General features: G+C 37.4%; 1 protein-coding gene across 9 annotated transcripts in view; it reads left to right on the top strand.

The window, feature by feature from the left end:
- ADGRL2 (adhesion G protein-coupled receptor L2) overlaps positions 1-27,359 on the top strand; it is a 158,876-nt gene that overhangs the window by 80,168 nt on the left and 51,349 nt on the right. For all 9 annotated transcript variants that reach the window (XM_079314508.1, XM_079314512.1, XM_079314507.1 and 6 more), the window contains exons 3-4: positions 5,294-5,507; positions 25,992-26,101. In XM_079314508.1, the coding sequence (XP_079170634.1) occupies positions 5,294-5,507; positions 25,992-26,101 (324 nt within the window). The remainder of the gene's footprint in view (positions 1-5,293; positions 5,508-25,991; positions 26,102-27,359) is intronic.

Raw genomic sequence — 27,359 nt, 5'->3', positions numbered from 1 at the left:
TGTGCTGGGCTGCTGCACAGGCTGGCTGTGCACGGCTGCTGGCTTTCCCTGAAAGAGGAGCTGAGTGCTGTGAACTCCAGACCTCTGGGCGCTGTCAGAAGCTCTGACTGTGCCAGTGTAATCTTTTAATAGACATGCTTGCCAGAATGACTTTTTCCTTCAAAGGTAGAATGAGAAAGCACAGTTGTCATTTAAATTGCCCCTGTCTTTTGTAGTAGTTGGTAGCGTTCTGTTGACCAGGATTGGATAATTTAAAAGCTGTTTAACAAAATAACATGCTTGTCTGTGTGAAATATATACAGTGCTGAGAGACGGGGAGAAAAGTCTCCCTTGACAGAGTTCATGGGATTCTTTAGAAACTGCAGGATGCTGAGACTTGTCTGAGGTATTACAAAAGCTTTGAGGCGCCCATGTTGAGCATTTGCATGATTTTCAGATGGCAAAGTGTGTTCAGCTGTCTTCGTGCACCCTCCCGTGTGTGCATGAATGCACTTCAGTGCAGAGAGAGGATTCTCAGCACGGTTTTCATTGGGCTTTGCATTTCTTAAACATATATTATTGAAATGCTGCCCAGGACGAATCACTTCATCTTGTGTAGAACTTAAATCATTATGTTGCATGATATGGTAAAATAAAAGAGATTGTGAAAGAGGCAACTGTAAACATTCTGTTTGAAAAGATGTGCTCTTTTCAAAAGACCTTTCTGTTACAGCCAAATAACACAAGAAGCAATATTTCCTTGCCCACAGAGACATATATATCTATTTCTGCAGAGATTTGTTTTGGATTCTCAGTTCTTCCAGTATCTACATTCTTTGAAATAATTTTATACTTCCATGTTGACTTTCTCTGTGCTTTAAGTTTTAATCAAAGGTTTCTTGCTTCTGATGTCGAGTACTGATGTTACCCTGTTTGCATTCCACTGTTTGTCCTCTGTATTCGGTGAACATTCAAATGTGGTGGTGCCTTTTTGCTTTTAACTACCAAACTTAGCACACTCTCTTATTACTGACAGCTCAAAAAGATGGTGTGCTAGTGGGCTTTGACAAATTTAGGTTATCTTTATAAAGACAAATAGTTTCTCCGAAGGAATCAAGACAGTGGAATGGTAAATAAGGCTTTGCAAACTTAGATTAAATTTTTATAGCCAAATTTGAATTTACCAAATGTCCAAAACATGATTCTGAGTTACAGTTCTTTCACAGGACTTGTACTTTTCATTTCATAGACTAAAGTATCAGAATAGAGATTTTGATTGTGATTTTTCCTTTCAGTTTGTCTTTCTATATGGATTGATCAATAAAGCATTAAAGAATGTGTATTGCCACTAAACATCCCCTCTACCTTTTTTTCTTAAAAATGTGATTTCACAAAAGCAGTTTATATGCTCCTTTCAATAAAGAGCCTGTACTCAACTTATTTGTGAGCAGATAAAATGTGCAGGAAACATATGTTTGCCAGGAAGCTTTTCTATAATCAAGACGGTCAGCAGGACAGAAACAATTTTTTTTTTCTCATTCAGTGTTAATCTACTTCCATTAAAAAATGAAATTAAAAATCGGGATACAACACTGATTAATATACACAAGCATGAGTGAATCAGAGACAGCATATGTTGCATTAGGTAATAGAGGCTTATTTGAGTTAATGTTTAGGTAGTGCCTAAGTCCCAGCCCAGGCAGCAGAAAGGCCTTTGCAGTGGGAGCATTTTGGGCAGCAGACAGCAGGAGCCGTGTCACCCAGGGCACAGCTTGCCTTGAAGCAATTAGCAGGCAGAGGAGGGATGTTGATTTCAGCTGCCCGAGGACAGCCAACAAAACAGGTTTGTTCGAGGTACAGTGAGGCAAGCAGCAGGTTTAGTGCAGCTTGGTTAAGAAAATACAGTATTGGGAATACTCCTGCAGAATTGCATTGGAGATACAAAGTTACTGGTGACAGCAGTAGTTATTGACAGAGCCACATACTTACGTCTAAAAAACTCTGGAGTGATGCTGAAGGATTCAGATGCCGGTTGTTCACACTCCATCCCGTGGCAGTGCATCTGTTTATCAGGAATTATCTCCTGAATGTAAATGAATTTCAGTCCTAAGTCATTGCACCTGTTGCCAAGAGGTATTTATTCCAATCACTTGCCTAAAGCACAGGGAGTTATTGCTTGGCGTTTTATAGCTCAAAAAAAAAAAAAGCTGTCGTTTCAAAATCATTTGTTCAGAGAGGAGAAAATGGAGCAAAACAGTTCATTTTACCCTAAGCACTGCTATTTGGCAGTATTCACATTTGCACGGCACAAAGCTGCAATATTGATTTTTCGCTTACAGGGCCTCCCACAAGTTCTTTCTTCGATTGTCAGGATTGCAAGATGGATTGAATTACACTTTGCTTGTTGATACACTTATTTTTTTCTTTGGTGATAGGAAAAAATTACAAATAAAGCTTCAACATAAAGATCATAGCAGCTCTGCTAGTGGACTTTGAATTTATTTATTTTATTTTGTTAAAATTCTTTCTGTACCACAGATATTCCTTAGAGCAGCATTCCCACCTAACACATGCTGCATTGTTTTGCTTTATTGCTTGCTGCTTTTGCAATGTAACCTCTACCTTGCAATTTCAGGTGTGTCCTCTGTTGCCTGCGAGGTGATCTAAGCTTGCTCTAATATTTTTAATGTTTGTTCTAATACAGAACTTCTTGCAGATGCCTGCAGGGGGAAAAACTGCAGGCTAAAACACATTCATAGTCATTATAGCAGTGTTGCTTTATGATGAAGTAAGATTTGCAGGCTGCTGATTTCTCTGTAGCAAAACTGCAGAGGTGTTGTGTTTGAATTCAGAGTATTTCCTTGCAGAAGGGGAGCCTGTGCTGCAGGATACACAGTGCTGGTCACAGGGAGCTGTGAGGGGTTTGTCAGCCCTGGCCCCATAACTATCCTGAGCTTCTGCTGCACATGAGCCTCTGTCACCTCAGCAGCTGTACCCCTTGCCCTTCCCTCCTGCCCTGCTGCAAACACCTCTTTGGACAGCTGTAGGAGCTGTTCCCCTTCTTGCTGATGGGAATTAAAAAAAAGTGTGGGAGGAGTGGACTCCCCCAGGCAGGCCATGGTGCTGCTGCAGGCCACGGAATCCCTGCTGAGTGCAGGAGATATGGGGACCATTGCTGCCAGCTGGAGGGACAAGCTTCCTGGGGATGGCATGAAATTGGACAGGAGTAGTAGGATTTAGGAATGGCAGTGACTAGCAGCATTATATTTGGTGCCACCATGGCTGTTGTGATAGTAATTAATCAAGTTGCTGTGTTCATGCTGGGGACACTCCCTGTGCCCATTTTATGCCCTCACTGAGCTGTGAGTGACTTCTGTCTTCATTGTGCTAATTTGCTGCATGGGAGGAAAATGCAGGTTATTAATGTGGTGGATTCGTGTTTTAGCTCTTTCCAGCTTTCAGCCCATGACACCTCAGCAAACCTGTAATAATAGTGTTTGTTATTGCTCATGGCATATGCAGCTAAACTGAGGAGGAGTCAGTCTGAGGTGGAACTTGATGCTTTCCACAAGACTGTGGCTCCTTTCCTTACTAACAAATATTGAAACATGCTGGCAGAGTAGCAGTACTGGTTTCCTGTAGGATATGGTTCTACAAAATAAAAAGGCAGAACTGGTCAATGGGCTCTGGACAGCTGTTCTTGTGCCTGGGCAAGTTCATGCCCAGTCAAAGACCTGGTCCTCTGGGACCTCAGCAGCTGCCTGCAGGAGACCAGCCCCTGGCCAAATTCATCACACAAGTTGTACAAAAGCTGGTGCTGGTGCAATGGGAAGGCAAGGATGTGTGGGTAGAGGAGGGTGGATGGGAAGATGAGCTCTGGATGCCAGAGAGCCACATCCTTATACTTTCATGATCATTATAAAAACTTTTGCTGTCTTAAGAGGTAATCATCTGCATATAATAGGAGTTTCAATGTACAGAATTCCATAGAGAAAGTGATAGCCTCTGGTTCATGGGAAAATTTATTATCAAGGGGTTATCTCAAGTTGTTCTTGATTTTTTTAAGTACTTGCTTCCATGCTTCTTCCAATGCATCATGTTTTTAAAGAAAAGTTTATTTTCTTCATTTAGAAAAAGACCATAGAGCTCCAACTTTCCATACTTAGCAGCTATTTCTCTTTGCTCTCACAACTGGTCTCCAACAGCCGGCACAGAAATATTAATGGCCTTGTGTTTTCTGTGTTATGAAGGCATTTTTAAAAAACATGAAATCCTCCTGAAAATGTAGGATTTACTGTTTTAAAGAAATAGGTTTTTAACACCGCCATATTACCCAGCTTGTCTTCCAAAAAGTCACCCAATTTTTTAAGAAACAGAAATACTGTTTAATAATAATCCATCAGTAACTGTATGCAAGAAACTGTAGTATGCAGATAGTTTTATTCTGATGTAATATATTCTTTTGCATTAAGAAATGTCTCTAAAAGGCTAAACATCTGGGTGAATAGCTGAACCTTGTTTTGTTTCTAAAGTACCTTATACTGACTCACTGGAGAAGTTACTTATTTTTAGGAGTCCTTTTATGCAGAAAAAAACATGTTAAAAATTAAAATTCTGTGAAATGTATCATTTTTGTGAGAGATGGGGGATTTTATGCAGTACACATATGTGGTACTGATAATTTATTAATTGGTTTCAAAATACTATCTATATGTAGTTAAATTTATGTTCAAGACACGGTAAGGAACACTGGAGTTCAATTAGGTGAAATGTCAGCAAATATATTGGATCATGTCCATGCTGAGGTCATAAAAGAGCTAAGCAAAAGTAGCCAGCTCTTCCTGGAGAAAGGGAGACACAAAGTAAAGAAGACTAATGAAGTTGGAGCTATGGCTTTGGGCTTTTTTGTGGTTGTATTGTTTTCTTTTTTAACACCACTTCTGTAAATCCTGCCTGTTCTGCTGCTTCCCATTTCCAGACACAGCCTGTCTGACTGTGCCCAAGGAGTGGAGACAGAAGCAGAGAGAAAAGAGGTGGAAACTGGAACATGCAGTGTAGCCATGCAGACAGGCACCACTGTCTGCCCTGCCCAGGATTAGAAGCAGTGAAAAGGAATTTCCTCTTTTCCCAGGTTAGGGACACAGCAGCCATGGCAATGCCATGAAAGATGCCTCACTTAACACAGCACCAGGTCAAACTGTGTAGAGCTGCACTCCTTTAGCACACGAGAGTTAGTGCTTATGTGGCAGAAAAAGCATAGTCCAAATCACTGCATCCTTTAGGCTCAACCCCATTTGTCCCTGTTTTTCCCAAGGTTTCAGCCGAGCAGCCCTGCCGTTTGGCTTGGTGAGGAGGGAGCTGTCGTGCGAGGGCTACTCCATCGACCTGCGGTGTCCCGGCAGCGATGTCATCATGATAGAAAGCGCCAACTATGGGCGCACCGACGACAAGATCTGTGATGCTGACCCTTTCCAGATGGAGAACACGGAATGCTTCCTTCCAGACGCCTACAAAATCATGACACAAAGGTAAAAATAGACGTATCGTGGTGAGGACTAAAGAGGAAAAATGCCTGCACTAATACAGAGAGAGGTGTATATGAAAGAAATGTTCAGTTGTAATTGCCACTTTGCTATTCGGGCAGTATTGTTTCTATCTAATAATACGTAAAGAAAATAAAAGCTGCCAGTTGCAATTAGAGGGTTTGGGGTATTTTTGTTCTGTAAACAAACATTAAAAAGCAGAAAGATAACTTCAGGGAGAATTAAACAATTCAGTTATTTGGAGATTCCTTATCTCCTTGTCTTTCAGAGGGCCAAACAGACCTGAGAATGTTTCCAAATGGCTCCTGTGTTTTTCAGTAAATGCAGTAAATCCCTGCTGTAGTTCCTAATAGTCATTCTCCCCAGTGGAAAATGCCAGAATGATTACATGGCAGGATGATTATATGTCATTATACATGTGTGTACAAGCATACATGTGCATATCAGCACAAGTTAGTGACAGCACTTGACATTAGAGAAGACAGAAGAACCAACCAAGAATCATAAAATCATTTAAGTTGAAAAAGACTTTTAAGACCATTGAATGCAACCATTAGCCTGGTGCTGCCAATTCCACCTCTAAATCACATCCCTGACTGCCAATAAAAGTATTTTTATTACAAAAGGTGCATGAGAGGTCAGATTCACAGAAAGTCCTGTGCTAAAGGCTGTGTACAGGCAGCAGTCACCTACTACTGACAGTTGTGGAAATGTCAGCACAAATCAGTCACTGGCATTGCTGCTGGCTTAAACTAAAAGCCTGAACGGGTTGGAAGTTTTCCTCCCAAAGTCATTTTCCTAGGGTGAAGAATCTAAACCAAAAGGGGGTGGGAATAACCTGGAAGCTTTCTGGTGCATGTACACAGATGTGTCAAATGAAATATGCAAGTTGTCCTGCCTTATGTGCTTCATTTCCTCTGTTCTGTTTGAACATGGTAACACTTAGTAACATAGTCACCTCTTAAAAATAGTCTTACATTTTGATTTACTGATTCACTTGAGCTGTCATGAGTGAGACTCTTACAATTTTTTATCATTTTTATGTGAATATGCACATTTTCTACTTCTGTAGTCAAATACTGAGGCTGGATCTCAGACTTCAATTTCAAATGCTGGAGGTAAATTGAGGATATTAGGTCTTTTATTTCTTGTTCTGTGTTGAACCTGTGGCTTGTTTTGTGATCAGTAAGAGAAAGGCTCCATCACTACATTATTAAAAAGGTAATATAACTTCTTCAAATCATGTTTGAATTATCTTCTTGTGGTTCTAGTTCGTAGTTGTTAATTAGATCAAGCCAGATTTCCATCGAGACTGCAGCAGCAGTGTCATCATCCTCTAATCTGTCAACTCCCTTTGAAACCACCTTCAATTGCTTTTGTAAATGTAGTGCTGCTCTGTAGACTTCCTTGTTTTGTAAAATGCATGTTGTGTTTTGATCAAAGTCTTCCTTATGTTCACTGCAAATATACAGATTAGGGCAGTCAGAGACAAATATAGAGGCACAATCTTGCTTGAAGTGACATCAGACTGTTACTGAAAAGCTGAAATTTCAATCTTTCCCTTTCAGTTAATCAGCTGTAAATATCTGACAGCAAAGTGTATTTTTTGAACTTCCCTCATCTTCTACTCTTATGCTTTGTTCAACATTAAAATAAAGTTGTGATCACATGTAGGACATAGGTTCATATCTATGCTCAAAGAGTTTTTCATTTTTGTTCTCTTTTTTTTTGTCTGAACAAATGGCAAAGATCATTTGACACTTTGCTTTCTATTTTTGTCTGACATTTATAGCAATTTGGAAGTTTGCTTTCATAGTTTTCTTTCTTTGATCCTGTCATTAAGTAGAAAAGATGTCTCTTGTCTTGCTTAATCTTTTCCAAAATTGCTCAATTTGTACTGCATTGTAAGCATAGAAGAATGTTGCAAATTTCTTATGAAATATTAAGTGTTCTTATATCTCATTTATTTATAACTGCATCACTGATTGCAATTTTTTGTTGTCTCAGGCAAATTGTTGTTTGGTACTCAGCACATGTCCTGGATCTGATATATAAAAGTAACACATCAGCTATATTTTGATGGCTGAGATTGCATAGAAAAATCTAACCTGAAGGACTATCAGGTTCATTGGTTTTCCTTTTTATTTAATTGGGTAGAACTTTCGATGACAGTGAAATCTTTTCTTCTCTACCTTTAGAAATAAGCAGCAAGATTCTTTATTTCTACTTAAAGTCTTGCAGTGTTTACTTTTAAGGATCTGTTTTTATCACTTCAGTCAATTGTGGTACCACTGCATTTGACCACTCAATTCAGTTTAGAGATACAGTTAAATGTAGTTCCACAGCAATTATTAAGTACTCATTATTCATTTGCAACATTAATCCACAGCTTTTGCACAGCAACTACATTTACTGCAATTACAAGGTGAAAACACTAGCTTAATGAGATCAATACTGTGAAATCTGAAGACTGAAAAATAAGATGAGGTTTCCAGTTTAACACAAAGCTGTGTAATCACGTGCCCTGCTCCCCTTCCAGAGAATTTGAGATAGCAGCACACAGACCTTGCCAGTGTCCACTGTAGCACCAGCTTCTCTTTCTCAGAATGAGCTGCAACTTAGTGGTTTCTACCTCACCCTATTCCTTCTTTTCAGCAGTTCTCAAAAGATTTTTAACTCCATGCATTCCTAGGAGCCTGACGAGAACACTAATGACTTCATTGCTTTGCTTTTACCTTTGTAAAGTAGTTATTAAATTTTTAGTCCCTGATTGAAATTACATCCCAATTATTCCAGAATAAAGTCTTTCAGATGTATTTAGATTCTATGTAAACTTCAGACTGGCATGGTTGAAGTTAAAGCTTTGAAGAAAGAGACTAAACCTTTAGAAAATCCTTCTCCTCTTTCACACTTCTCTGATAATTAACCCCAGCGTTTGCATACCATCAAGTTTGAGAGATTCTACCACATGCTGCAGTTCAGTACAGAAATAAGTTAATTTCTGGAATATTTGGTGAGCAAGTAGCATAAGTGAGTGGCAGAGGACCCATGTTTCAGGCACGTTTGAGCTCTTAAAATAGTCAAACTCCTCTGTGCTCTGCTGTCGTTTAGCAGGGACAAATCTCCTCTGTTTCCTTTTCATTTAAAAAGAAATTAAATGAACAGGGAAGCAGAAGATGCAAAGCAGCCTGAGGAAATTGCTCTAGTTGCTTGCTCATAAAGTGCATTTGTGTGGCTGTAGCAGAAACTCTCATGAAACTTTGAAGTTAATAAGGCTAATACTGCTCTTTATAGGCATGGCAGAGATTTGAAAATTAACAGCATAAAATTTACTTATGATCTCATATTATCCATTTCTATGGCAAGCTGATTGCAGGTGGATCTTGTGAGTTCTGTTCAAACCTCCTGGATATTTATGAATATTTTCTGTCTCCAGTTTCTCCTGTGGTCTGGACCATAGGATTTTGTCAGGACAAGCACTAAGCATTACCTAGGTACCACCAAGAGTTTGGGTGTCTGTTTTATTAGCTTAAAAGAATAAAAGATATTGAAGAGATATTTCTAATTATGTACTTAAAGATATATTTCAAATCAAAAGTCTCTTATAATACTTTTAAATTCTATAGTGGAATAATAAGATGCTAAGATGGATTCTTGCATGCTGGGACCATTCTTTTTGAATTATAATGAGGAGTTGTTTAGTAGGACTCATTTTTCCTAGTCCTAATTTTTTTGTTTAGGAGAAGTTCAGGGTTATTTGTTGTCACAATTGGATAGCAATCTTTGTGATTCCACAACAGTGAAATTAGTTTGATTTTTTTTAATTGGCTGTGTTTAAACATGTACTTGGATGATGTGGCAGATAAGAATTTGGAATAATATAATTTTAAATCTTGATAAACCCCATTTTAAAAAATGATGGGTCTGTTCCAATATGTACACATTATATTTTTAAGCAGTTGTAGTCATAACTATTTTTGGGTGGGGCTAGTAGAAAATTAGTGTTTTGTATTTAAAGAAAATGTGTTCACTTGGATTCTATGAAATCATTCACATAGAAGCAAAATTCAAACATTTACTTTTGACAGCCAAATAAATGTTAAGTTCAGAAGGAAAACATTGTTTCCTTTGTATTACAGGCTAAAAGAACTTGAATTTTTAAATAGGAACTCTATGTTCTCTCATCTGATACCGAGAGTATTGTTATAAACACTGAAAGGAAGAAAATTCAAAATGTTTAAACTTCTTTTGCAGACCATGTAAACATCTACATTAAAATAAAGTAGTCTCACAGGTGGGATATTCAGTTTAATTTAGATCTGATTTTTGATTTGCAACAGAAAGACAGTTACATCAGTTCTGCACTGAAATAGCCTTTAAATTCTATTTTCACCTATAATTTATGCTATAACAGGCATTTTTGAACTTTACATCTTTGCTAAGCATATTTAATTAATATAATTTTGGTTTCTAAATATGCACAAACAAGGCTAACCTCATTTTCCATAGGTAACATTAAGCATAAAGATATATCAGGTATAATAGATGAACTTACACAGCTGTAGTGACTTTTAGATACTCTTCCCTTTTAAAACTGTAGAAAAATAAAAGGATTGAAAGGGGAATAAATCCTCATCAGCAGTGTTTGTTTTTTCTGTTGCATCTATCCTGCCCTATCTATAGCACAAGCAACATATGCACCTTCAATTACCATGTCCATCATGACACCAGTGACGAGTTCACGCCTGGGTTTTTGTTACCATGAACTTTTCTCACATGGCAATGCCCTTAACCTGTTATGTCCATCATCTCTGTGAGACAGCTGCACTTCAGCAGAGGGTTTTCAGAATGCAAGCAACACACCCCTGCCCTGCTGAGTAACCAGGGGAAAGCTGAAGGAAGCAGAATATCCATTCATTCTCCCGGGACTTATTTTTTTTCTTAATCCATCCCATGGGAGATCAGAAAACTGGAGATGTTCATTCTTTTCCATCTAGTCACACATCCAAGAAATAGGTAATTTTGAAAAATCCTATATATAAACGAGTGAGACATTTTTGAAAGAAAGCAAAATGAGTTCTATTCCAAAGAAGACTCATCTCTCAAGCCCTCTTTCCTGTTCCTCCTTGTCAGGTCTGCAGGGAAAGCACTGTCACACCGTATTAGTGTCCTTTCAAATGAAAACAAGTTTGGTCTGTTCTGTAATGTGAGTGGATAAAGCAAATCTTCCACTGGACTCCAGGCTTGGGAGGACACTGGGAAAAATCTATAACTGATGAATCTCACTTGTCGTAGTAAAAAGGTGTAGTCAAAAGGAAACTTAGCACAGGGTGCTTTGCTGGTAGAAAGCAGAACCTGCTGTGGGTCCCTGCTGACCTGAATTTCAGCCTGTGCAAGACTTCCAAAGAGAAGCATTTCAGAGCCTCTTTCAAAAACAGCTCCTTCAGACAGAGCCAGGGGTTGATTCAGTGTTTAAACTGCAGCACGCTTCAGATTGGAATTTCTTGGTATGACTTACAGCCTTTTCCACAGGCTGGATTTTATCCTTTGCCATTTGGAGCTGCCTGTAATTGAGGTAATGGCACACTGCACTTTGGGGGTCTGCCAGGCTTAGGCAAGGGCTCTGCTTACCCTTGCTGCTATCCTTGCTTTTTCCCTTGCTTTTCCTTCCGCAGCCAAAGGTTGCCTCTCTTTGCTAAAAACATTATCAGCTGAAAAGTGTTTTCAAATAAGAGATAAGCCTTGCCTTTTTCTGCCTTCTGCATGTCTTTCCTTTCAATGTCAGAGAAATCCCAGTGCTGATGACAGGGCAGCACAGGCTGTTGTGGATTGGGTACATCCTTGGAATTTGCACATGTGGGAAGTTCTGTCGCACTGATGCTGATCTCACCAAGGCCTTTTTGCTTTGGCATGGCAGCACTTTGTGTTCCAGCTTGCTTACAGCTGCTTCACAAAACATTTACCTTACAACATTATCAACATTAGATGTCTTTTTCCTGAGCATCCTTTTAAAATGAAGACTTCTATTAACCTGAAGTAGATCTTCGTACAGCAGTCAACCCTGTGACTATTTTGATGTAGCAGAAGCTAAAAATGCTCTTTATTGTGAAACTAAGCTTTTCACAATACTGAGCCGTGGCCAGACTTGTGTTTTGCTTTCTAGTGTTAGTCACAAGACTTAGTTATGACTCAAATAGAAAGAAAAAAGCAGAAATACATGTAGACTGTTTTCATGAGCAAGGCATAATCACACAGCCTAGAAGTTTCCTGAAACCCACCACACTCCTTGGTGCTATTACAGCAGAAAACAGTAATGTCCATGACTGAGAGGAACCTTTTCTGGCATTGTGTATTTTCGCCATCATTAATTCTTCATATGAAAGTAGTAGGTCTAGTTTTACTCATTAAATATAGGGGATTTTATTAATGGGGTTGTTCTATCATGGCATTACTTAGAAAATTAAATACAAATCCTCATATTATGAGGTTCTTAGCAGTCAGGTGAGGGGAAATAGCTGTCAGTGGTACTTGATCATCATTTTCTATTATAATTTCCTGCAGAAGAAATTTTACTACACACGTGCAAGCACATAACACACGGGCGCGTGGCTGTAGTCACGACATTGGACAGGCTACAATAGAAACAACAAAAGAATCATCCATACCAACTAATTACATTTAAAATTTAGATTTACTTTACTTCAAAAATATGGGATTCATTATTTTTTTTTACTCGGGTGTAGCTTGATATTCTATTTAGCATTTTCATATCTTATATTCAAGTAGTTTTCTTCCATTATTATTGGCAAAACCACAATCAAATTCTTCTTAAGTCAGCATATCTCTTATCTGGCAGGATCATATATACACACTCATCAGTCCTTCCTTGCTATTCACAGGGTGAAAATAAATGTAACTAACTATGCCTATATCTGCATAAAATTTTAAGTATTATATGCTGTTGCTTGTATATTTGAGCATCATAAAAAATACATGCTTCAGCTTGTGATTTTCTTGTGGGTTTTTTCTCTGCTTGCTGAAATGGGCTTTACCAGGTGTACATGCTGTTTAGCCCAGTTAATCATGTACTATATGTTTTGGTGTGTAATTACCTCTCTTAGTAATTTGCTAATTTTTTGAGAACTTCACTGAGACAACATTACTTAACCTTCAGCATCTTTCAGTTGAATTTTGTGTCCTCTTGAATGAGTTTGCATGAATTTTACATGGTTTTCATATTTCTAGTCTAGCCAATATAAGTTCCTGGTTCAGTTGCAGTCAGAACTTTATTATTAAAAAGTTCTGATTTACTTATATATTGCTGAACCAAATTTAGTTCATATAGAATAATAATATAAGAGTTGAAGCCTATTAATTCCTCCCACCCCAATAAAACCTCTATAATACTTAGCCAAAACATCTACATTATCTGATAAGTTGATTTAAGACTTTATACATGTGTTCATACAGCCATTTATCTCAACCCTTTCTGAGGAGACCTTTATTAAGCTGTGATGACTGCTGAATATGAAATGTAACCAAGATTATTTTTTTATTCAAATATAATTTAAATATTCATCAAAGTGGAGTTATGCTTGAAACTGACAGAGACTATTAACATCAAAAAATATAATTAACTGCACTGGGTATCATGAAGCAGAGTTAGCCAAATAGCCGAGAGGTCTAATTGCTCTAGAGTCTGAGAAGCAATAGTTTTATTTTATACTGTTGCTGTGGAATTAATAGTGATGTGGTTTCCTATGCCAGGCAATTAAAAGCTGCCTGTTAAGGTTCATTGCACTATAGGAAATCTGTTGAATATCACTTAGTAAACAGAACTGACATGGAAAAGGTACATGAAGATGGGCAGAGCAGGGTATAGATCATAAATTAGGAGAGATTAATATGAATTAAATATATGTAAGTAAATTATGAGTACTTTCTAGTGTTAAAAGTCAGCAGTAGCCATGAAAGTGAAAAGTTTTCATTAGTAGCACAAAGGAAATAGAATTTAAAGATTATTATAGTGAAGATATTTAATTCAGAGGAAAGAAATAGAAGAGTAACATGGGTTTAAAAATTAAAAACTATCTACAGAGTACTATAGAAATTAGTGGTGCTCATATTCTGTAAATTTCCTTCTGCCACAGAATAATCTCCTGCTTACATTAAAAAGAACCTTCTGACCTTTGTGGCTCAATTAAGCTTTTAGTTGTATTCAGCAAGAAAAATCTTCTTTATTGAATCCCATAGATTGTGCTTGTGCTCAGGATATACATTCTAAAAAGGGGTGGCCATATTCGTGGTATTTTGACATTAATGAGGCTGCTGAAGTGGAAGAGTTTAAGGATCAAAGATACAAGCAATGGTGGTATTTTACAGCATTTCTTTTTTTTTTTCCTCTCTAATAATAAAATTGCTATTTAATTGCTAAATAAATGGGCCGTGATTATTGAAAGACATAGATAATTTCCCTCTTTCCATTTTATCTTCTCCATATTGCAGAATAATAATTAGCAAAAATACTATTGCCACAAATGAAAGAAGTTTGTATTTTTTTTTCCTTCATGTAATAGCTGTGAACAAAAGGAGTTTGTATGTGTGTCCTTTAGTCCAGTGTGATACTCAGCCTCTATGGTTTTTAAGAAGCAATCCGAACAACTAATGCCACACTGGTAAAATAAAATCACACAAAGAATTCAGCTAGAATTCCTGCTTTATATAAAGATTGGCTGCCTGTTTCATACATAATTTAGCAGACCTGCCCTGTTTATATCAGTGACACAGGAGTGTGTGCTGCTTCCTCAGAAGAGCGCTGTCTTTGCCGCTTCACAGCACAGTGCCTTGTACTCCCAGCCTTGCACATGGTGTTAGCAGATATTTAAAGCACTTCAGCTCAACATTTTATAGGTCATGATGAACAGAGCCTATAAAACAAGTTACTGCAATGAAGTTAATGCAGTCTTAAGAGTTTTACATAGACCGAATACTCAATGCTCAGGGTATTTTTAGCCCACTGTAGACATATCAATGGGGAGGAAAGGTTCTTACCACGAGGAATTTTTTTCAATGTCAAACCTGATTTGCAACACACTTGCAATACAGAAGCTTTACTACAAATTTACTATTGAAAGCCATTTTTTTTCAGATTTATCCAGTAACACAGTAACTATAGGAAACTTCGAATTTCAAATTGTTTTACTACACACACATGAATATACACACATGTACTTGCAAAACAGAAGAAATGAGGCAGAAAAATAATTTCATTGGGTAAGCAGCTCTGACCAAAGTTAAGATACACTTTGAACACCTTGGAGGAAGATATCTTTCTCCTCAGTGACACCCACCTGTACAATGTTTCTTCTGGCAAGATGTGTATTTTGTTGCTGTAGGTGCAAAAGCATCTATATTCCTTTCTTAGAAGTAATCTGTGATCTTAAACCTTACTGTTCATTGCTTCTCAGATACTTTGCTTCTTGTGATGCATATCTATATAATGAAGGAGCAATTTGGAAATGTATTTAAGGTACCTTTTTGCAGCACTGTAAAATTGTTTTGCCATAATTCAAGAGTTTGTGCTCTGTCTATTAAATACTTTCTTTTGGGCTGAATTGTAAGTGTAGCAATAATGTGACAGTTCTGAACCCATAATCTTGCCCTGTTTACTGAATTTATTACAGACATCGAGTTCAACTGTACTCTTGCACTCATGAAACTGTAGGTGTTTTCTCATCTAGGATGTAGCAGCAGTGATATTACTTTCAGTATATTATTCTGGCACCAGCATCACTGGTGGGTATGAAAAACATAATTTACTTTGTGTATTTAGCTTTCTTGGATAATTTTGCTGCCTTTGTGACAGAGATACAGCAAAAGAACACCTCCTGGAGTCACATTTAAAACAGGAGCACTTTGGGTAATGTACTGTAGACAGAACACATATGAGTTAGAGCTCACTTATCATGAATGCCATCAGCAGTGCCTTGTTGCTTTCTTATCTGCCACTTCCTGCTGTCAGCCCAGTGCTTATTTCAATAGTAAAGGATTTGCATCAAATGTAACACAGTATTATGTATGGCTAACATGCGGCTTTTAATTGTGCAGGCACATGAGACTCCTTCAGTGGGTGACAGTTTCATAAAAGGATTAGATCATGAATAATTTTGGCACAATTAAAGATTATCTGTGCATTGACAAAGTGGAGCCAGTGAATTTTCTGATGTATGTTTTACAGTGGTGAATCTGTTTGGCTTGTGTAAAAACCAGCTGCAGAATAGACAGGATTTTTGCAGATGTGGGAACAAACAAACCAAAGTAGTCCCCTAAACTTCACTGGACTCAAAACTGGAAGTTCCAGGAACCAGAAAATCCACAGTTCAAATCCGTAACTTAATCCCTTAAGTGCAGATTGCAAAGAAAAAGTGGGATTGTGCTTTCCAAGTTAGAACAGCAGACTTTTACAGGGAAAATCCTATACCTGAAAGCCCTGCAAGCTTTCCAGATGATAATTAGATCCAGACATCACTGTGGGTAATGAATAACAGTGCTTTTGTGACAGGCATTCCTCTCAGAAGAAAAGAAAGTACTTGTAGTGAGGACTCTCAGACACATTTTAATAGGAAATGACACCACTGTTACAGAGTTGATTAAAGATCTACCAAGGGACAGCACTTCTGGAAAAAATCAGCAGATGAAATGAGAAAAGTTGTAATTTTATTATTAGTTATACACGTGTAACTTTAAGGCCATGAAATCTGCAGTAAAAAAAATGAGAAAAAGGACTGTACCTTCTTGCTAGCAGATTGCTCTTTTATAAATTTCTTAAAATAACCAAATTGTCTTTTGCCTCTTGCTCAGCATTTTTTGCTCTGAGTTTTGTTGAGCTGTGTAAATGAGTCACTCTGCAGCCCTATGGAGTTGGTGGATATGCAGCAGTGGGCACATGGCCTCTGTTGATGAAAATGATAGCCCAAAAAGGGGATATTCCCCAAGGCAAGTTTACAAAAAACAATTTATTCTTTTTCACCCTGTAAAACTCATCTTACATGCAGGATCTCTTGCATTATTACAAACTCTAATCCTCTGAGTGGGTAATTAACGGACCAGAAAAGCCATTTGTGGAAAGAAAGAGCCATAAGGGTGAAAAATATTTCTCTGCTGAATGATCTTTAAGGAGTAAATAATTACAAGAGTGAGAGGTTTGGGATGACCAATCTAAATCTGAACATAATTAGGATGAACACAGTTTGAAAATCGAAGCAGTTGGCATGTGCAACAATTCTCATTTCAGAAGACTAATTAAATATTTAAAAGCCCAAAACCTCTCACTATTCACAGAAAAATAACCTGCCACAAAAGGGTCTGTAACTTTGCAGATAATTAGGGAGGGTTATAGGGGAAAAAATCACGGATCAGCTCCAAGGTTCTGCAAGGTCACGTCTTATTATGGTGTATCTTTTATATGGTCTGATAACAAGATCTTGCTAATTTAATCTAAGTAGGGCATCCCATGGCGATTTCCCATTTCCCTTGTTAAAAATATGATCGTTTTTCCATATGCTGACTGCAGTAGGTGAACATTTTTATAAATAATTTCTCCTAAATTACACAGGCTATAATATTTTTAATTATTCAAGGTGAAGGCATGTATTAAAGTTGAGTTAGGGTTGTGCCCATTGCATGCCCCATGTGAAGTCATCCTCAGCTTGACTGTTGCACAGGGAAACCAAAGGACTCTATGGAATCTGGTTGTCTCAGAGGACAATTCTGTAAATGACTAAATCTTAATTTCCTGTTAGAAGCAAAGTAGTTTTTTGTTGAATATGCTTTTCTGTAAGCAGAAGAGATGTGTTAAACTCAGGAGACCCGTAGAGAATCCAGCTGAATTTGCCTTGCACAGACCTGGAGGTCTGGTGGAAGTGTGAGCACTGAAAGTGTACAAAGGCTTCTGTTTCAAAAGTTGCATTAACAAATGATACCTGTCATCTAAAATACCTTATTTTAGTAACTAAAGTGGGTGATTGTTAAATATGTATTTCTGATCTGTGCAAATTAAAGTGAAGGATAGGGCTTTGTGTTTTCAATATTGTAATTCTTCAAGTTACTCATTTAATAGTGACTCAGAAGCTGTCTTAAGTTACATAACTTTTAACTGCATTATGAATCTGCTGGATGCCAAGCCATGGATAAAAAAGATCAACCGTGCTGCAAAAAAGGAATTCTAAAGGGTTTTTCCTCCTATCCTGTACTCTCTGCCTGGTAGTCTCTTCTCCTGCAAGTCTGTTGCAGTGTTATTCCTAAGGATCAGACACCGTGCTTCAGGATTTTCTCTTGGATTTTCTACAGCTCTGCTCTAGCACTGTGCCTCAGAATTAAATGCCCCTTCGTAAAGCTCTGGGTTTATTTAAAGCCCCACGTTTCTCCCCTGGAACCTCAACAGACAAGGCATGGTGCTGCACTCGTGCTCATTCAGTGTGAATAATCTGTGCAAATTGCTCAGATACAAGGATGCTGCACTACTAAAGTTTCATTAGTGAGTAAGCATAGCTGCAGGCTATTTATTTTGTCTAAATGGTGAAGCATTTAATTGGATCTTTTGAATTTATTACTTTTCAGCAGTGTGGATCTGCTTGGTTTAGTTGGTGTTCTAAGATGTACACTGCCTGTAATTCCATGCTGCAGTTTGCTGCAAATATACATGCATGTAAATAATAATAATAATAATATTATGATGATGATGATGATTATTATTATTATTAAAATTACTGTTTTCCATTTCTTATTTCTCAGGTGGGGTTGCATTAGAAACATTTTCTGTAAAGAACAGTTCTCTTCTTCTTTATACTGTTACAGGGTTTGGGTTTGCACCTATGCAGACCTCACCAGGAGATTTTTCCATTTACTTTGCACACCTCATTGCATCTTTGATACTTAGTTTTACTCTCCTTGGTTTGCAACCATCTCCTGACAAACTCTGATTGGTCTAGTAGGCCTTTGGTATATGTAGTAGAAAGTAGTAGATTTATAAAAGCATCTAAAAATACCAAGAGAAAGCAGGAGCTATGTATTCCACTGGAATCCACTTTTTTTTCCTTTTTAATTTTTTTTCCTCTCCCTGTTTTATCGGATGCTCCAGTTTCAGGTCAATGATAACCCATAATAATAGCATTTATACCAATAAGAAAAGTATTAGAATAAGGATGAACTGTAACATGAAAAACTATTTCTGATAGCTTAGATGTGACTAAGTGAGAGGATTCCTCATTTTAACAGTGACTGCTTTGAACTTAGAGACATGGATTCTAAAAGGCAAATGGGTCATAACTAAATGTATTAAAGTTATAAGAAGAAGTTGAAAGCAAGAAATATAGTTTAATGACTTTGCCATACTAGTCAGATACACATTCATTGATAGTGAGTCAGACTGGATAATTCTAAGAAAAGGCCTGTGGGAGTTGCATATTTTATGCTGTGTTTTATTGTCTGTTTGGAGGTTTTATGCTTAATGCATACCCTTAGACTCCCACAAGATTACACCGTATAAAGAAAGCACAATTAAATATTATTGCAGTTTTTTATTTGGCAAATGGAAATGAGGCTATGGTGCACCTTCTCCTACAATATTAATTACATACTATTTAGTTTCCTTATATGTGTTTACTTGGTAATTAGCAAGATTCAACAAATCATCAATATTATGTTTTAAAAGAAAGCAGAAGGGAAACCCCCCCCTTTTTTTTTTTTTTTTGCCCCAAATATTTTTCATTCAAATCCCCCAGATTTATTACTGTAATGGTCATGTTGCCAAGTGCATAGAAAATCCCGGGGCTGATTCATGAATTTTCAAATCAAGCTGTAGGATGCCTCACTGCTTTAGCAGTTATAGGTGAGTCACCAATATCTAGACACAGCTCTTATGGCCAAATTCTGCTATCATACCTGCTTATGTATCTCCTTTTTCCTTTTCGATAATGAAAACTACCAAGCACAGCTCACTAAATCCATTCCCTCTTTGGGCTCAGTAAAATAGGTGGTATTTCCTTTTTGCATGCTCATTCCCCTATAATAGTTTTGAGGCTTCTAACTTAAAAATAATTTTTAGAAGACTTGCAAATGAATAAGCAACGTTTTTAGTGTGTCTTCATGGGTTTTAAAAGGCTACTCCCAGGATTTTTTATCTACCCTTAGGTGTGTGCACTCACTCTTCCTACATGAGAATGGTAGTGCTTGAGCACTGTGGAAACAGCAGTGATGGCTGGACAATCGTCTTTCAGATCCAGGCTTTACAGGAAGGCTGGATTTTCTCAGCAGGTCTTTTTTCCAGGCTTTGGTTAGGCTTAAATTGCTAACTCGTTAGGTCTCAGTACATAATAATGTATGGCTTGTGAGGTGAATTTGGATCTCAAAATTTAAATACATTCCTTGAAATTTAACTACTGTGGCACATCTTTATGCATACTTATGTATCAACACACCCCTAAAATAAAATCTCTGTTCACTATTTTACATGTAAGTTTTGTAATAAAACATAGCGCTTAAGTAATACCTGACATCATCATACATATGTGACTTTGCATTTAATGACAGGAGCAGAGGTTTAGTGAATATGCATAAAGATGCAAAGCCACATCTCACTGGCAGTTGTAGACCATGAGTACAGCTGTAGAGACAGATACTTACTCTGGGTGACGAGCTTCAGGAATTTTTCAGTGTAAGTCATCACATGAAGTGAGCTCATCCATCCCATATTCCCACATCTTTTCACTCAGACTGCAGCTCACCCAGGGTGAATAAGGAACAAGGAGACCATATGGAGTGTGTGGTGCTACAACTCGGAGTTTACGTGCCTCAAGTGGTGTTTAAGCAGGTTGCTGCAGGCGATATGCAGGAACATGCCATCCTGCTGGCTTTTAAGTATTTAATCAATGTGCTGAAAGAGAAATATCATCAGAACTGACTTGAAAGTTTCAAAACATACCAAGATAGTTTTTTAAATGTATCAACAATGTTACTAAAAATTAATTTTACTTACTAAATCTGGGTGGTGTTTTTTGTTTTTGTTTTTTTAAATACTGAATTACATACAACTGTTTAATGTGTTCACATTCACTTAAGGAAACACTGCATTCACATAAATACAGCATTAGGAATTCTGGCTATACATTAATCCATATCCTTTTCAAAACAGCATGAAGTGTCTTTTATGTTACTATCTTTGTCAAAGTTGTGTGTGCAAAACAAAAGCATTTGAAGGATAAATTGCAATGTGAACATTACTTCATACATACATTAATTTTGCTAACTGCAAGGACACTTGTGAGGGATCTGTTTGTATCTTTCTGTGTCAGATGGGGCTTGTTCATGAAGATGACCTCTTCCCTCAGTCAGCTGGGTTGATCCATGTAGGGCTAATGTCTTTCTAGAATCTGTTTCTCAGATCCCAGTGCTTCACTTTCTGATCCAGTCATGATACACTGTGTTTTTCATTTTAATGCTGGAGTATTTGTTCAAGTCCATAGATTGTGCGTTTTTAATCTTCCTTAGAACAATGGTGAATAATGGCCCTTGGCAGGAGATAATGAAATTTTCTTAATTTATATTTTCAAGCAGAAGCTTCAATTGAAAATGGCATCCTATGGCCTGCAGACATAGCTCTAGTGCAAGTTTCAGGGGAGCTGTAATAATAAAGCAGAGCTAGCAGTGACGAGGAATGATAGGACAGTGAAGAAGCAATTTAAGAAAGAAAAGAGAATGTACCAAAGCTTTATTGTAGCATATCTAATGATCTGCTGAAGATTCCCAGTAGCTTTGGGAGCATGACAGGAGAAACTAATGTTATCTTGCCAAAACAGAAGCCCCTGCTTAATCAGCAGAACAAGATTATTGATTAAAACACCTCTCACAATAGATTGCACATGGAATCTCATCTCCATACATTGCACATGAAAAAGTGCAATAATAAGCATAAGGTAATAATAATAATTAAAAAAAAAGCAAAAGCAATTTGTTAGGAATTGTACAAGTCAAGATTACAGTTGAAATGCAAACAAATTATCATGGAAAATACAGCTGTCCTTATAGCTGAGCAGAGAGGATGGATGCAGCAGGGACGGGGCTACATCATGAGCAGAAGATAACAGCCCTGCTGGAGCTGCTTTACTTTCCTTTTTCTTTCTGTATTCATCTGAAATGTGAAGGGCCATTCCTCATTTGCACAGTCTTCTTCCTGAGGTGAAAGGAGTTCAGACATTATACTGTAACTGTTAATTAAACACTCCATTTGATTTTTAGATTACTCTAAGTGATGCATGTGCATTATGAAGATGTAACCTTTCTTCATTCATACTAAAATACAGAAGAAACGAGTGTCAGAGTACACAATTGCTCCTTGCATTCATAAGAATAGTGGTAATTCCTTCATCTCCCCTTGCAAAACTGTTGTCGCTGCTGGCATAAGAACCTGAATTATCATTCTTTCACTGCTACAGCTAGTCCTTTCCTAACTAGTGTTTCAAATTTAATTAATTCATTATCTTTCCTAAATTGACTTTTACTGAGTTTATACAGACTTCTTTAGTGATCTACTGTATTTAGTTGTAAATGACTAAGTCATTGTGTCATAAATCTTTGTGAATATTGTGAATTCTTATTGACTGTGAAGAGATTTCTCAGTGTGCAATCATAGGAATTTCAAGATTGTACATAACCCCTGAAAATGTCTGTATTTTAACGTGTGCTGGGGAAGTTTGCAGTTATGTAGATTGCAAAACATTAAATGGTGCTTAAAACCAAGAGAGAACTTAAAACACTAGCATACAAACACTGAAACACCAAATTATTTGTTATTTGTCTTCTTAAATTTATAGAAATTACAGCTAGTTTGTATCACATCTTCATTGGAACAATTCTAAAAGAGTTAGGATAGATGGATCAAATTAACATTATATCATGTAGAAAAAACAACTTTGGTTAAAATGATTGAGGGACTTCAAGTTATTCACCAATTCAGGTTTTTGAGGTTTGGATTTTTTCTTTTTTTCCCTGATGGTGTCAATTTTTTCAAATTGCAAGGTACTTTATTTCTACAGTAGTCTTGTTTTGGAGAGTCCTGTGACACAAAAGGTGCTTTCCCATTGCAAAAAGGAATGGGTCACCAGATTTAAGGCTGTAACAATGCAATATCCTCTTCTTCAAACTCAGTGTTTCTATATCTAAAGGTTTCTTAAAATTTTGAACTACTGCTAGGGCAGTGATGAGGTAGCTTTGGTAATCTGTAGCCATGTAGGATAATCTGCTGTTTAGTGCTATTTTGTGGAGAGTGGAGTCTCTTTTATCCAATATGCCACAGCATTTGGGGCTTCTTGTCTTTGAGAAGCTCAACTGAAACCATTACCAGTTTGTAAAATGGTTTTCTTGCAGACAGTAGGAAAAGTATAGGCCAATACCTAACAGACAAGTATCCCTGGTTTTACAGAGAAAAACAGTGTAGCAGACAGAAGACTAATTTATCCAGAGGACAAATCACAGTATTGTAAATTCCCTGAATTACTTGTCTCAGAACTACCTCTACAGAGTTCACTTAGTCTTCATCTCTTCTCTGAAACCCATGAATTAGGATTGACAGCTGCTCTAGTTGCTGTTGTTTATTCTTAAAAGTCTCACTATAATGGAAATATGACCTCTAAATATGTAAAAAAAAGTTACCTGAATGTCAGCTTTTAAAACTGTGAATATTCTAACCAAGTGTCATTAATTTGAAATCTTAGAAGCGTATGTGAGTTACTCAGGTTTTATAAAATACAGCCAACAGTGCAGCAAAATCAGTGATTTGAATGTGCAAACCTAAAACTTAAAGGACAAATACAATATTCATGTAGTTATTCAAGTAATTCCACTTCTTGGGGAAGTGCTGGTGGGCCTGGTAGCACTGCTGTACGCTGCCACAGTGGGCATAACTAATTGTTTTGTAACTGGGGTCTTGGAGTTGGCCAAGGGGGGCAAAAGGTGACCATATGCACAACAGGTGAAATTTTTCATAAAGGAATAGTCAGAAGTTTTTAGAGTGTCATCAATTTCCTGTAAACACCACTGAATGCCTGAAGTTTGACTCTGACACTTACTGCACAAGGAAAAAACACTACATTTTCTTCTGAATTATTATTACACATCCTTTTGATAAAACCTAGCATGAAGTTCTTCTCAGTTTCCTGGCTGATGATAGCATTATGAATCTTTTACTGGGAGAAAATGAAACTGAAGAAAACAACTCTTCACAGGGAAATTAGTCTATCTTTTTCTCACCCGCTAAACATGACCTTGGTTAGCTTCATTCTCGAGAAATTTCTCCCAACACTACTCATTTTATTTTGTAACAAATAAATAATTCTGTCTTAATTGCTGCTCATTTGAGTATAAAATAAAATTTTCATACAGCTCAAAGCTGTAGAAACTATCATACTGAATGATGCACTAGGAGAAGTCTTGTAGGAATTACTTTGGTTTCAGCATAAGGCTTTTGCTAAAGACACACAAATTTAAAGAAGTTTGTTACAAAATCTTACATCCCAGGTTTTCTCATGCAGGTTAGTGTACCTGAGGTGTGGTATGAAAAAAACCCTGTATTAGGAATATTGCAGAGAGGACTGTGGGGTTTGGGGCCACATTGCCTTCTCCTGCTTCCACAGCCTCCATGTACAGCACACATACCACAGCAGCATTTTGTCCTCCCTGGGAGGGGCTGTGTGTGCACTCTCAGTTACACACTGAGTACTGTGGTTGTCTCAGCAGGCTGGGTGCACATTTCACCACTTCAGCCTGCTTCTGAAGCCGCTGGATGTGTCAGAGTCGTTGCAGACTCTCTAAGGTCCTGCAGGAGCTGCTGCAGTGACTGACTGCCCTCAGGATGGGAGGGGGATGCATTATTTGTGCAATAGCTGTGCAGGGGACCTGGCTTTGCCCTCTGGAAAATATGGCAGGTGAATTCCTCACCACCCATCCGTATCCACGGTTGTGTATATACAGAAATACCTATTTCCAATTAGTTCTGCAATTATGAGGCTTATGATGGTAGAAACAAGTAACTTAGAGGAAAAAGAAGAGTTAACTGATGGAGTCAGAGAGCTTTTGTCTCTGAGTTTGCTCAGCAGAGAGGCACAGCATGTCCTGACTGGCTCTGTGCTAGTTTGATTACTATATAAAAAAGGAAGTCGTATATATTAGAGTTCTTTGAATGTGTTTGCTCTACCTTTTATGAGGTAGCATGAATATTCTAATACCTGTTGGCACTGCACAGCTCTGGAAAGCCACTGATACAAGGCAGATTGTTTTAGCTTGGGCTATGTGGTATTCAGGGAGTATGGGAAGAAGTAGGGCAGTAGAGAAGTTGATGTACAGCTGGAGTCAAAGGCTAGTCTATTACTTAAGTTCAGACTTCTGTTATTCAGTTTGCTGGCAAACAAAGCTAACCCCTGAGAAAATCAGCCAAGCTCTTTCCCTTTTAGTCACCATATTCCCTGACCTTCTCTTTTTTTTTCCTTCCTCTTCCTTGTGACTCTTTTCCTGTATTACATTTTGACCATCTCTTCAAGGTTAGTGATTGTTCACTTTTAACTGCCAAGCTCATATTTTTGTTTTTTGGGTTTTTTCTTTTGTTCTCAAAAAAATAATAGTAGCCTAAAATCATCTATATTATTATTACTACTATTATTATTATTATTATCCTTCAAAAACATTATGTTCAGTAGATTCTCACAATTAGAGGCATTGTAATAAAGTTCTTCTTTTTATCAAAATACATTTTCTTTCATTGTTAAGCAAAGAATTTTTATGTTTCAATCTCCTAAAAAATAATTAATTTTCTTGCAGTTCTTTTTAATTGCTTTTATTATTTCCTCAAATGGTCATTCTTTACTGCTTCCTGTAGCATAACAGAGGAAGCTTAGAGTCCACCAATTGCTTCTAAAAGAATTAAAATGGAAATGCTAATGTTCTTTGTCTACAGTAGGTCTTCCAATCAAAATAATTTCCTTGAATCACAAGAAAAATCTCTCTGAGATGTAAAACCATTCAGCAGGATGTATGTCTCTTAAGATGGAAGAAATTACTCATTGTTGTTATTATACATTATTCAAAATTGCACATTTTTTTCAATCATATCGTCTTTGCATTTTGTTATCATTTTATTGAGCAGTAGTATCAAATCAGTATAAACCCAGTACTTGATACTGCTGTCTCTACCAGTTGGGACAGTTAAGATAACATCTATATCCAAATTTAAAAGCATAAAGCCTGGACTAAAATATTGTCCTGAAGCCTTCTTTTGGACTTTGGCTAATTAGTATTAATGAACTTTGTTGTCTTATGGATTGAATTGCCCAAGTGTGAAGAGGGTTAGCACCGAATATAGTCCTTTAGTATGAACTAAATGTAATTTTAAATTAATTAGCTTGCTTTCTTTTCCCATTACAGGTGCAACAACCGAACACAGTGTATAGTAGTTACTGGGTCAGATGTGTTTCCTGATCCTTGTCCTGGAACATACAAATATCTAGAAGTTCAGTATGAATGTGTTCCTTACAGTAAGTATAATCTTTTTATTCTTGCTCACTTCCTCTGGCCCTCACAATTGAAGCTGGAGTGCTGTTACATGGAAAAGCAGCATATGTTTATGGCCCATGGACCCATTATGCATGCAAAGCACTTGCAGACTAGGGCCTCCAATTAGCTTCACAAAGTGTGGAAGGAAGCCATGGTGTGATGCTGGCCAAGTGTCTGTCTGTGTTCTTAAGTGTTTGGCTTTTAAGGCTACTGTTTTTCCAGAAAACAAACTCAAATTAGCTATTCAATAGGCCAGATAGAAATTTGTACTTTTGCCCGCAACCAGTTGCTGACAAATTGGCTTGGCTCACAGACTTGCAAAGCAGGAATTGACTTCAATTTTAATCATGATCTACTTGAAAGGCTACCTGCTGCTGTGGTGACTTTGGGTGCACAGCAAAACCCGGCACTGACATTCAGAGGCAAGTGACCCAGTTGGGGGACATTGAAAAAGGATTTTGTGCTTCGTTATAAATGAACGCAAATTCAGAGTGAATAATTGATTAATAAGGTGCTCACACTGTGTTCTTTAGAAGCAAAGGGGAAAAGAGTGAGAAAGAAATGTTTGCTTTTAATTTAAAGACAAAATATCAGCCTTGAATCAGCTACCAAAACAGAGTTTTCACTGAAAACAAAGTAAATATTGAAATCATGATGAGATAGAAAAATGTGGTTATGGCTACTTCAGCAGTTTTCTACAATATTCTTTACAATGCCAAAGTTCAGTAGCTTTAGACATTCTTCTTATTTCCTTGCAATAATTAATGGTTTTTTTTATTGACATGTATGAATGTTCATGAAAGTTCTGCAGATTCTACACTTTTAACTGGTTTTGCTTTCTTGTAAGGTCATTCTTTGCAGTGACTTCTCTCTCATCCCGTAGCTCAACAGAGAAATAACTGTACTTGCAATGGAATTTGAACAGTGCACTGATCATTCCCTTGAGTTATTATTAGCCGTGAATTTCTTGATCTGCAGAAATCCTTAACCAAAGTTGTATTTTCTGTTGGCACAGGAAACAGGCCAAGTCTGAGATGCAAAAACACTGTGGTGACAGTATATATCGAAAAAGGAAGGAAATGAGTTCTGGCATAAGCAAAGCTATGTCAAAACTGTCCATACTGTTTCCTGCAAAATTTAGAATTCTGAAACTGTACTGCTTCACTACCCTGAACCTTCACTGTTGTTAAAGGCCAAGCACAGATCATCTGTTGTTTCTTCATTTCTGCTGTGTCATTG

The sequence above is a fragment of the Erithacus rubecula genome, assembly GCF_903797595.1.
Source record: "Erithacus rubecula genome assembly, chromosome: 10".
Classification (NCBI taxonomy): domain Eukaryota; kingdom Metazoa; phylum Chordata; class Aves; order Passeriformes; family Muscicapidae; genus Erithacus; species Erithacus rubecula.
The sequence above is the reverse complement of the archived record's forward strand: the minus strand, read 5'-3'. Positions and strand labels throughout refer to the sequence as shown.